Source organism: Melanaphis sacchari, unplaced genomic scaffold, assembly GCF_002803265.2.
Source record: "Melanaphis sacchari strain LSU unplaced genomic scaffold, SCAv2.0 Contig77_pilon_pilon, whole genome shotgun sequence".
Classification (NCBI taxonomy): Eukaryota; Metazoa; Arthropoda; class Insecta; order Hemiptera; family Aphididae; genus Melanaphis; species Melanaphis sacchari.
Genome location: NW_020271547.1, coordinates 1,604,112 through 1,617,763, shown reverse-complemented (window position 1 = coordinate 1,617,763; position 13,652 = coordinate 1,604,112). Strand labels below are relative to the sequence as shown.

General features: G+C 29.7%; 1 protein-coding gene across 4 annotated transcripts in view; it reads right to left on the bottom strand.

Moving 5' to 3' along the window:
- Nucleotides 1-13,652, bottom strand: part of LOC112601368 — a 151,091-nt gene that overhangs the window by 14,541 nt on the left and 122,898 nt on the right. For all 4 annotated transcript variants that reach the window (XM_025348962.1, XM_025348963.1, XM_025348965.1 and 1 more), the window contains exons 4-5: nucleotides 3,849-3,921; nucleotides 3,594-3,758 (exon numbers count right to left, since the gene is read on the bottom strand). In XM_025348962.1, coding sequence (XP_025204747.1) covers nucleotides 3,594-3,758; nucleotides 3,849-3,921 — 238 coding nt within the window. The remainder of the gene's footprint in view (nucleotides 1-3,593; nucleotides 3,759-3,848; nucleotides 3,922-13,652) is intronic.

The window sequence follows — 13,652 nt, the reverse complement described above, 5'->3', positions numbered from 1 at the left end:
GCCCCACAACGACGACAACGAATGACTATTATGACGACCACCTACGCATTATACTATATATATATATTATATATACGGTATCTACGTCGCTTTAACGATTGATATATATATATGTATATTTTTTTTGAAAAACTATACGTGCGCAACAGAATATTATATACGGCTGTTATTTTTTTTATGGAAGTTTCTATATAGTTATAAATGTATAAAATGACGATCGTTTTTCTGGGAACATAATGTGTATTGAGATAATTTGTATGGGGTACCGGTGTAAAATAGCAAGACGGCGTTGTTTGAAAACCTGGTGATGTGTAACTCACGAAGAACAAAAAAATCGTATTTGCCGAACTAATAAAATATTATGTACACATGGTGAGTCACCAAACATGCTTAGTGCTCATCCCCTTTATTATCTTCAATAATGCAGTTTAATAAATAATAGATTATTTAGCGAAAAATCGTTTTTAAAATATTGATGCACCTAATTCAAAATTTCAATAAAAATGACTTTAAATGTTTATATTAAAGATAATACTCCGTACAAATGGATTTTATAAAAACATAAAATAGCATTTATATTACATTGGGTTATTTAAAAAAAATTAAATGTTGATAGATTAATATTAATTATTAAAATGATCAAATTTTCATCGCCCTTATATATTATCTTCTAAATCCTATAAACCTTAATACATAGAGTTTAATATCTCAAAAACTACTTCATATTTTTTAACTAATTTATACTTAAAATCTCTAAAAATCAGAAGTCGAATAAACAAATCTTTAAATTGAAAAATGGGGTGAGCATGCTTGATAAATTTGTATATTAATTGTTTGACCAATAAACAAGAACAATTTTCAAACTATCTAAACCTGCTCAATAAATATTAGGTCTCATAGCTCATAGAGTATTGGAATGCACTTGACACGGGGATTGCATTTTTCAAAAACACTTAGCCAAATTTCAAAGACGCATAAATAATGTTATTCAAATATTCATCATCAACACAGTTAGGTGTATACCACCGCAGATAGACATTGATAAATATCATAAACAATATGTATCGAAAAAGCTAATTTCAATATTGTGTCATAGTGTTAGAATGTATCGTATTTTGTATGGGGACAACGGATGTAATATAATATATTGATATATTACAATAATATTATGATGATGATGTATTATTATAATATTCACATTGATAGAGGAGTCCTTGTAATACGCGCAAACAATGTTCTATTGTACAATTCGATATCGGAACCACAGCGGTAATAATGGTTTCCGTCTGATGAAATCATTTACATATTATTTTGTTCAACGTCCACATCCGAATGCGTTTCTGCAATATTACAAACACAACCGCGTCTTATTGTTTTATTCGTTGCCTATTTGTTGTGTGTGTATATATATATAAAGATAGAGAGAGAGAAAGAGAGTTTGCAATAGACGTAGAACTTTGATCGATGATATAATCTTGAGAAGAATTTAACAACAATAATAGTATATTATAATTTATTATACCTACGCTTGTTATTCAGTGTATATGACACTGAAAAATCAGAAAACGGATTTTTTTTGTAACTTAATACATTACTTAAAAACATAAATTAATTTCAACTAACGTATAATTTAATTTAAATAAATCGATGTAATTATAAAATCATTAAAATGTTTCGATGTATGTATGAAATACGATTTATGACATTGTTGATGGAATAATCAAAATTTATAGTACATATAATTTTACATATTTTGAAGTTTTTGTGGAATATTTTTAATTTTAAAGCCATGTTTTAATAACTTGGCCAATATTTTGATATTTAAAAGATTAGGGATATGTTTTGTAAGTCAAAATTAAACTTCTTGATTCAGCTGTAAATTTGTTATAAAATTTTCTAAAATCAAATCAATATGAACAATAGAGAATTATTTGAATTATTACTGCAAACTGTATACTATTATATAAGTAAAACGCAAACACGTCTTATCTACTAATTCATTACAGGCATTTTTATTTAATTACATTTAATTATTTATGACTACAATAATACTTATATCACATTTATGGGTGAAGTAAATATTCACAGCAAGGGAAAAAAATACGTGCTATAGGGGAAGAAAGTATTCGCTAAGTTAGGTTACCTATAGAGAAAGCAATTGAGGAAAATCAAGTATTGACTACTAGATAACCCCTGATCTATACCTAGCATCTCCTTCTGCCACCACAAAAAATCCTAATACGATTAATAATAATATTTTTGTTATGAATAGTCGAATGGTACATAATATAAGCAATATTATTACTTACTTACTGACCAATCGGCAATAATGATAATATATACCTACACACAAAATATTATTTATCATCAAAGTTTTTGAGATGGTAAAATTGTGGTTTTTAAGACTTTTAATCGTACATAAATGCAGCTTGTTTGAACGCGAATTTATTATATCATTAGAATAATGCACTGACCTAACTTAACCTAACCTAACCGATCACTGCAGGCTGCTGTGCATTTATAGGTTGCATACTCGACGACGACTGCTGTTATATAGCCGTATATATATATATATATATATATATATAAGCGATGGAGGCATAAAAGTCGAAGTGTTATCTAATCATATGGGGTTTGTTGGTGAGGAGGTGAAGAAAGGGGGACATGCACCTTGTTTCGTTTAGTCCGGTTAGCCGGTGCGATAGTCGTTTCTTTATGTTGTCCCTCACCACCCCACTACACTTCACTACAACAGTCGTAACCGACTTTGTGTCACCGCTTCTGCTGCAGCATCACAGGAGCTACTTGTATACGTTATATATGTATGTAATATACACATGCTGACCGACCGTAAATAATATTAACAGCAATAATAATAATAATAATAATAATAATGCGGTAAATGGCAAAGCGAAGTACGGCGTAAGTATATCGGCCGCTGCTACAGCAGTACACATTGCAAATGCAGTGAATTTTTTTTTTTTAATTTTTTTATCATTATTTTTTTTTTTTTTTTTTACTGTATCTATTGAACAATGTCTGACCGCCACCCGTATGTAAATATTGTTGGTATAGGAAGCCATTTGATGTGATAATACTATGTTTTCTGAGTCCGATATACGTGTTATATTCCTACAAGGCTACTGTCGAACAGTCGGGCCGCAAAAGCTACCCGATTTTCGAGATTTTTATTATTTTTAAAATAATGATTTGTGATGCGTACTATACATAAACTATAATAATTATTGTTTATGAATGCATTATTCGAGGAGTCAATTTTAAGAAGTATAATATGTCACTACTAGATATTCTTGCATCTTCTCATTTCTAAGTTCAAAGTATACAATTAATAAAAATATTTTTATTTATTTTTTTTATTACCACGACAATAGTATATCATATTATCAAAAGATAAAAAATATAAAATATTCAAAACATTTTTATACGATATAGATAGATCCGCAGGGATTGAACCACGCGCACCGTGGTCGGATATGCCATGGTATAAAAATAACAAACTATTATCACGTGACACATAATATATGCGATAAATATATGAATTACTATTATACTATATATTGTAATACACTAACCTTAACCGGTTTATCATTCTCCAGACAGTAGTTGGGTAATTTGAGCACGTCTGCCCCGATGCTAGTCTCTTCGCCGGCGTTCGATATGCTCTTTACGTACACGTTCTTTCCGGACAGCCTTTTCACGAGAATGTTTCCTTGATCGTCCATTTTCACTTTGACACCCTACGTGAAACACGTGATGACAGTTAATGCGGTTCTTTATATATTAATATAAAATTAAAAATATTGTTATGTATTTTCTTTTTCACTCACTAGGCCCACTAGCTTTTTTACTTCTTCGGTCTTTGGATCCCGCATCGGGTTGTCGAAACCATTTACGCCAATTCTAAAACACAAATTGCATTATTATTAATTTTATATAGCATATAAAGCGTGTATCTGTTTTTAGAAAAATTAAACCTCCAAATCAATTATCTATTTAGCATTGATGATTGTAATCGGTTTTTTTTAGTTGAACTTCACAAAGTTAGCAAAATCAAGGTAAGTAACAATAGTTGTTTAATACTAGGTATCGTGATTTTTGTTTGACATGATGTGTGAGTGCAGTTAAAAATGATTAATTTTATTAAATGTTCGTTATTTATAATGTGTACCTACCCAAATGTTATAAAATTATTTATAGTAATTTTATAGGGTTTAATGTTTGTCGCGTTTTTTAGTTATGTTTAATACGCTACTCGTAAATAATACTAATGATAAGACCTCGAGAGGCAACGACTATTTTTATTTCGTAATGTCGTCGGCAGTGAGTTGGCGGTAGACGTTTTTATAGTGTATATAATTATTATGATACACGAAGACGATTTCTATCGCACGAAATTACGTGTACAATTTATCATATTATATTAATAATATATTATGTATGATGAATCTAAACGCGATATCTAATGTTAATGTAGACAATGTGACGAATCTTCTGAACTTGACGACCCAAACCGCGTTTGAAAATTATCGAAATAAATATAAATATGTACCTAACCTGCTACGATTTCATGCTAGTCATCGTATGCCGATAACGACGGTAACGGGTGTCCATAGTAATATTATATTGAATTTGGACGAGGTTAAATTATTACGTTAAAATCGCATAATAATACATAATAATAAAATAATATTTTTTTTTTTTTATGTATTTAATTAAAGTGTCAACATACTCAATGTATTTACAATGCCTTTATAAAATAATCAATAATACTAATATTGTTTCAGGAAGCGCAAACTATCTGACGTATCTAGGATATTTTAATTAATTTTACAAATTGAACAGAAGCAGCTGCTATAGCAATATTATAATATTATTATATATTATTCGGAGAGACTGTTATTTTGTTTTGTCCATGGCTTAGACATCACGGCTACTATAATAATATAAATTGTTGCTGTGAGTTTTCAACCGAAATAGTGTAAAAATAATAATAATAGAAACAAGCAAAATATTAATTTTTATACTCCGACCTACAACACTGTTATGTATTATAATAATATTATACATACTATGTATTATGAACTTTTGTTATTATTTATCGTCATCGGCCCACACACGTGTCCGAGCACAAAAACGCCAAATCATTACCGGTAATATTATTATTACTAGGAGATACATTATTATCATGTTGAAAGACCTCTCTCAGTTATTGGTTTTATTTCGCCGCGATCAACAATACTGATAGCATATTAATTTCATACAATCGTTATAATAATAAGATTGTAATTAGTGTGCCAATCGCTAAAAGCGGTAATAACTAGTTCGCGTTCTATTTCTCGTCATATTCATACGGTTCGTTTTGGGCTTTGGTTGGAACCTTTATTTTATTATTATTATTATTATTATTAGTGTGCGTTGAGCAGGGGCAAGTAGGAAGCTTTCATGAACAGAAAAAAAAATGATTTAAAACTTTGAGCAGCCCTCCGGCTAATGTTTTTGACCAGTCGTTTTATTATATTCATTAAGTACTTTATAACAGTTATTATAACAATATAATGGCGTGTATGCGACGGGGAGTGCTACTGCGGCATATAAGACAATGATAAATTGTGGCTAGCCGACGGTTTCACGTCGAGATTTCTCAACTGCCAGAACGGTGGCGGTGCCGCGGTAGCATTTCTTGCGTCGGCGTCGACCGCGGTTCGTTTTTACTTTTTATCATCAACGCAGTGTACGTTCGCAATAATAATAATGACTATTATAGCGTTGAGCAACGGTCGGGTGATACGTAAACGCCACAACCTCTACCACAAGTCTGTTGCAGACTCGAGACTACGTTTGGCGCGCACCCGAATACCACAATAATATTGTATTAAAATAGTGTAGGCATACACGCATAACATACGATATTGCAACTGCGGCGGCATCTCAGTTTGCACGTCTGTCGCGCCACTCCACTGCACCGCACACCCAGACAGGTAGAAAAAAATATATGAGTGCGAATGTATTATATTTTTACATGAATATATATATATATATATATTTATAGAGCGCGCGTGAATCTAGAACAACAAGGACGCGAGCGCAGCGTTATTATTATGCAACACTGACCCAGTCCGGGCGGACACTTTCACCGAGCTCGTATTATTATATATACACCTCCCTTCGGCGCCCCGCCCAGAGACCCATTGTTCCGCCACCGCACCACATATTATTATTATTATATTATACACTTGGTCGGTTTTATAATGACGGTAGCGACGATCTATATAATATATGTGATATACAAATTCAAAAATATGGACGAACACGGGACGATAACATACGGCCAAAACGAACACTATTCGCGGATGTTCGACTGCTCTATAATAAATAGGTGATAAAAACGACGGGGGATTTTGCATACACCGATAAAAGTAATCACTTTCGCTGAATTATTCCTGATTAACGCACTTCAATCTAAAATTTTTTGGTCATTTTTACTATAGCACATTAATCAATTTTGTGTTCTTATTTTTAAACGATATAGAAATATTATAAATAATAGAAAAAGTTTGAAGCCTAAATATTTTGACTTGGACGTTCCAGATAAGACCTTATATTATTATATGATGCAATAAAGAATTAAATTGTGTTTTTGTTTTTCATTAATGTATTGAAGTATTTGGAAGTCTAGCTAAGACAAATAACATGGCCATTGGCCACCGTGCCTGAGTAAAGAACTTGTAAATATGACACCTGCACGCAATCATTATAATAATGTTAATGTAGACGGATGAGCGATCGTAGCGAATTCGTCGACGCCACTGATGATGCTTATTATAAACGATCGATTTATCGAAATAATACCTATCCCGTTCATTGATATACACGTGCGTTCACGCGTGTCTATTATTATATGATCGCGATTGTTAATTTAGCTTTATCGCAATTAACCGATTCGACACGTACATTAATTCTAGCACGACGTTAATCGCACGCGAGTGCGTATCACTTTTGCAAATTTTTTTTTACGCCCTGTAGTTGAACTGATTATGTGAAAAATATCAGTCGTATGCGAGATCCTAATCCAATAAACGTTCATAATATTTTTATCGCTTAATTGCATACAAATGTGGTAAACCAGCCTTTTTTCCATTGCTGTTGTTTGTGGATCAAAACCGATTTTCCGATTGGTGTATTATTTGAAATTTTTTCCTGCAGTATTTCATAATATTATGGGGTAAAATTTTTCATATACGTACTCGACAATCTAAGACAGCCATATTCCGTTTAACGTAAATTTCTTGAGTTTTTGATACGAAATGGAAGCTAATCACCTAAATATTACATTTATTATACTCCTCACCCAGAAACGCGATCGTATTTCCGAAAATAAATTCCGCTTAACCACCCAACAAAATTATACGATATTAAAATGATACACAGAGAGAAGATTTTAACAAATGTAAAAATATTCAAAACCTGCATTTTTATTTACACTGTTCAGTGATTATGGTGATAATAATATACAGTTTAAAAGCAAAATACATATTGCATACGCAATAATTTCATGTGACTTGTTCACTAAGAGAAACTGCAGTAGTTGCACAATTATAAACAATTGTTTTATTTCTGTATATTATGCTCACGCGATTGCAACTAAGTCGAAAAATCCATTGCCGGGTTAAAGATTAATAACGGGGCGTAATGGAGGAAAGTAGACTGTGAGCATAGAAACACGCGCAAACATATACATATATATATATTGCATTGAGAGCAAAAAAGATAAAAGCTTTATGCTGTAAAAATCATTCAGAAAAAGAAAAGTGAAAATGAAAATAATTGTAACAACAGCTCAGTATATAATAATACATATATATATATTTAATACAGTCCTGAACCACGTAATAATTTAATAATGATTTGTGTATTATTTTATTGTTACGAACCGTTCGCTGCTCCCAAGTGTATTATAAAAATATATAACAATAACACCATTATTACACCTGTACACGTTTAAAAACATATAACGGACCAAATAAAAGAAACAAAATGATCATAATAATGAAAATGACAAATCGAAAACTGCGCGTAATAATCCGTTCGTGCCGTCAGACAGATACTCAGGACATAAAATAACACATTCAGAATAAACATTCAAATGACTAGTATTATTAATATATTTTTATTTAGAGTAAAAAAAATGCGTTAAATATCTTATTACGTTAAATACATAAATACCGAAGTCCGTTGCTAAATTCCGGAAACATCATTACATACTAAACATTTAAGGCATTAGATAATAATTCGTTGCCTTCAAAAACGTTTTATCATTTTACATACTACGTAAAATAAAGGTATTTGTTATCAGAACAAAACGTACCAGCTGGTAAAATGTCGCGTTTCAACAGATCTCATCACCTACAATAATTAAGATTTAAGATATCTATTTAAAAGAGTTTTTTCCGCAATTTTTCAGTTAAAATACAAAGCATCGTCGTGTTGTGAATTTAAACGGTGTTTAATAAACTGTTATTTTTTTTTAATCTTTTTTTTTTTAATATTGCACTGTTTATACGATTCAACGACTATCGATGATAATCGACGATTTTGCTTTATATAAATCATTAATAACAACACTGATGTTTAAAACCTAAGTGTACCTACCACTTACTGTAGATTTAATGCCTTCTTGCAATTAACATTATTATTATCGTTGTAAAAATTTTTCGTTTAAACTTCTACATATAAAAATGTAATAATAATAGGACGATTTTTTTTTCTGTAGTGATTTTTTTTAGTAGCCCTATGAAAAAATGTCTCATAACGATTATAACACATATATTTAAGGACAAAATTACTGGTTTGTAAACTATAATAACCTATTATACAATTGTTACTGTTATATACTTATATATTATGTTTATATAGTTTGACGCTCAATGTTGTTATATTTAGTTTATTTATTACGTTTTTCTTACTTAAACCACCATTATATGTATATGTATATAATTTACGTTTCTATAAAACATGCAGTTTCTGCATGAGATTTATGAGATAAATATCTCGGAAATCACGTTCAATTGGATTTTTCTTTTGACATTTTTTTTTTTTTTTAATCTCCTATTGACGCGACCAATTGAAATCTGTACAGTTTACATAAATGTTAATAACAATTTACGATTATAGGGTTATCGCTATGATTTCTTATAATACTATGATTAATTTTTACCAAATTGAAAGGAGAAGAGCACACATTCAATAGAAATTTCAAAATGTATTAAATTATAAATTTCAATAATATATTGCTAGGTTTTTTAGTTAGTAAAAATCGGTGACGTGAAGTCAGGCTTATAATATTATATTACTATGACTAGTATTATTAAAAGAAGCCCATTAAGACTCTATTGTTTTGGGGCTAAAATTATTTTTTAATCCAAACTTAATTACAACATATAAATATATAATTATATAGTCTGACTGCGAACGACGTTTGTTTTTGGAAACGATCGGCTACAGAAATGAATGTGATGGGTTGTACAAAAGATCATCGTCAAACCACGCGAAAAGTTCGGACGATAGTAAACAAATACCTATCAATTAACAACATTGATTTAAATAATTAATTATTATATATACATTACTCATTTATACATATTATACAAGCGCAATAAAATTTATAGAGCCGAAAAAATCGAGAGCGTAAATTATTATTATAACGACGTTATATATATTGGTGTTAACGAGTGCATGTACCCGCGTTAAATTATTATGTAGTTAACACGAAAAAGGTATATATATATATGATAAATCCTTAATGACCAGGCGCGAGCGATTTCGTTTTTTGCGTCTATCTAATTACGCGAAATACATATTTTTTTATAATACGTACGTATGCACCATAAATTATCTTGACAACGAACGAAATGATAATACTATTTCTCCCTCCCTTCTCTCTTGACCATTCGAAATAATATACAATACGCACTGCGTATTGACGTTGACCCAAATTGCACGAACCGTTGCAGAAATCGGAATGGAAAAATTAATCGAGAAAAAAAGTATATATATAATTTCTTGTATTACTTATATTATTATCTATATTGGTGCAACACCTTCGAGTTCAATATTATTATCTACGTATAATGTATTATATACTGGGTGATGGTTATTATTAATTTTTTTTTATTTTTTACACAATTTTCGTATACAAAGACAACATGTTATAGTTCTATATGGGTTTTCTACAATTTTTAAAATGAAAATGAATTATCGAGAATGTTTATGAGCTTTTAGTTTAACCTATAACTTATAGATACTTTTTAATTTAAAATATTTATGATGAATGATAATATAAAAACGGTTTTAGAAGAAATAAGCTTGAAGATACATTTAATTTAAATAAGTAAATAGTATATAATATAGTTGCTAAAATTCTATGAACTATACGTTACAAACACTAAATTTTATAAGAGATCTGTTTTTTATTTTATTATTTTATGAAAACGATTCGTTTCAACTTTTTGTTTTCTAAACAAATTTTATTATAAAAAATATTGTAAATTAATTAATTATTAATACATATTTAGTTTTTAGCTCATTAAAATATTTAAATATTTTTAGTTATTAACATCACAATATTTTATGATGGAAAACATACTAAAAATTGTTCATTTCTAATATTTGGGTGTACGTTATGTGTGCGCACTGATGTACTACATAATAAATGATTATGATAATAATAATTGGCATATAAACACGATGATGTATTATTTATATAATTATAATTATCACATTTCGAATACATTACGTTTCAAATTTACGCGGAGTTAGCGTTTTCCTTTTTAACGATGGAAAGCGGCGATTTGTGGTCTATTTCAAATTGTGTATTTATTATTATATCGTACAATCGTTTCTATGATATTAAATGGTGTTATTATATAGTTATGCGTGGTATACGGATAGTTTTTGTTTATTATAATATACAACCACTTTTATTGCGAATGCAAACAAAAAGTTCGCGTCGGACATAAATACATATTATAATACGAATATAAGAGTAGACAATTTATATTATCACCTAGTGAAATGATCAATATTACCATGAATTATATTTTAGTTTTGGAATATATTTTGCATAAAAAATACTAAAAAATTAAACTATTAAATTTTTATACATTATTAGTATCTGCGTGATTTAAAAATAATAATTTGAAAACATATATGAACATTTGTATAAAAAATACATTTCATTATTGTTGTTGTTTTTTTTAGAAACTTATGTTAGTTCGTTCTTTACTTATACCGGTTGTAGTTACTATGTTATTCCTATAGTATATATACTTCGATTTTTTTTTCGTCTCGTCATAAAATAGTTTTATCTAACTGTCAGCGACAAAACCAAAATGAGTACCTAAACAATGACAACGCACAACTACATATTATTATGTAATAGTATATTTCCATCACCTCCACGGGAATAGAATTTACAGGACAGACGTTCGTTGTAATATTATTATTTTAATATTTACGGATCGACAGAAAGTAGGTTTATTCGTGGTACTTGTATAACAATAATATTAGATACTCATGGGTCTTGATTTTCTAAATGCAGTGACCACCTGCAGCGAGAACTCGCGACATCGTCATTATGCTGCACCGAGACACATCACGAACGAAAAAAATTTACACCGTCAGAAGACATAATAATAATATAATATACCTAACTGACGAGCATTTATTACATAGGTAGGTAGTAGCTAAGTACATACAATAGATACAAATTTTTATTACATTATTATTATGTATTAACGTAACTTGTTGGAACGGTTTTTGAACTATAAAAAAAAAAATACATCACAGATAAGTATACATTATACTCGTGTATTATATTATAGATAAATATTACTACGAGCGCGTTCTTTTTCATTCCTTTTGTGAGGATTATTATTATTTTTATACTTATTTTATGCGTCAATCATTTTGTTAGCTGCTATATGTCTAATTAACAGTTCTGGTCGTCTTAACAATCATATACCATTCCCGAGCTTGTGCCCGTGCGTCCGAAAACAGCAGATAGCATGAGAACGAATAGAAAACAATTGTGTTTACGAAAGGTTTAATATTATATAAAGGTGTACGTTTTTTATTATAACTATGAGTATTAATCAAGACTGGGCATTAACAAATTAAAACTTAAAGTCAACTATCTCCCATACAACTTATTTATGAAATAATTTATCAACCTTTTAAATTACTTCTTTAACAAAATATACAAAGGTATATATTATAATAAACGTGTTAAGTAACACATAAGTTAATTTAAATATTATTAATTTAGGATAATTAAAACGTTTAAGAATTGATGCTAGAAAATTTGAAAATGTACATTAATTAAATTAATTACCAGTTTGTGTCTATCATAAGCGCGTGTCTCTAATTATTCTAAAAATATAAAATAACTCAATAATATTACGAGCTATAAATCGTTAGCTTGTCTATCCTTGATATTTTAAGTTAATTTCTGACACACAATAAAGACGAAGTCAAAACAATCATTTTAAATATCGTGGTACGATAACGCATATACTTATGTATAATATGGTATTAATCGCAATGAAGATATAATATTATAACCATATTCATGCACTAGATTAAAATTTCTCAACATTTTTCATTTACGCACACCTTGACCTCTCACCAGTCTCACCACTGCTCTATTTTATTCAAAGATCAGAGGATACTCGCCACCTATAATGATATATTATAATTTGAATTTATAATTAGACTTATACAGAAATTTGGATTTACAGTTTTAATTTTTAATCAATGCATGATAGATCGCATATAAATATATGTGTATAATAAATCAAATTCCATTTTTCAGCCATTAGGTATATTTTTTTTTGCGTACCCCTCATAACTTCTCACATGCTGGATTGACTCAACCTAACTGAATTAAAAAACGATGCACTAGTAATAATGCGACTAATCGGCATATCTCTATCACTCTAGCCCTTCACTAGATTTATGCGAAGAAAACGATAAAATGTATAACATTAAATAGTTATATAATATCGTCGTTGTCTTAACTGGACGAGCTGTCGTACGATAGCCTCCAGTCACATATATTACTATTTTATAAACACGCGCAAAATATCATAAAAAGATCTAGACAAAATAAATCTTCATCGGGTAGGTTAAGACATGGTTAATTTATTACAACGGTCTGCAGCGGGTGAAACGATCGAACCTGTTTCGCAATGTACAGTACATAATGTTATAATATGCGTAGACAACCTGCAGCAAAAACATCTATAGATGCTTCTAAAATTATTAAATCAATCGTGTCACACGAGTATTACAATATGAATGCGTTGTCAATTTCACCCTCGCATTTGTGTTGACACTTTACACGTCTACATTCTATAGAATCAATTATATCAAGTTAGCTTTAGTGTGAAACTCGCAGGCTTTTATTTTGATTTTGATTTTAAAGTGAGTTATGATTGAGTAAAATATTACGATATTTTAAATTGCTCATAACTCGTAGTCATATCGTCAACAGTTTTTTCCCTAAATAATACTATTATTAATCTTACATTTACAATACAGGGTGAGTAATACGTAACTGAACGAAGTACAACAGC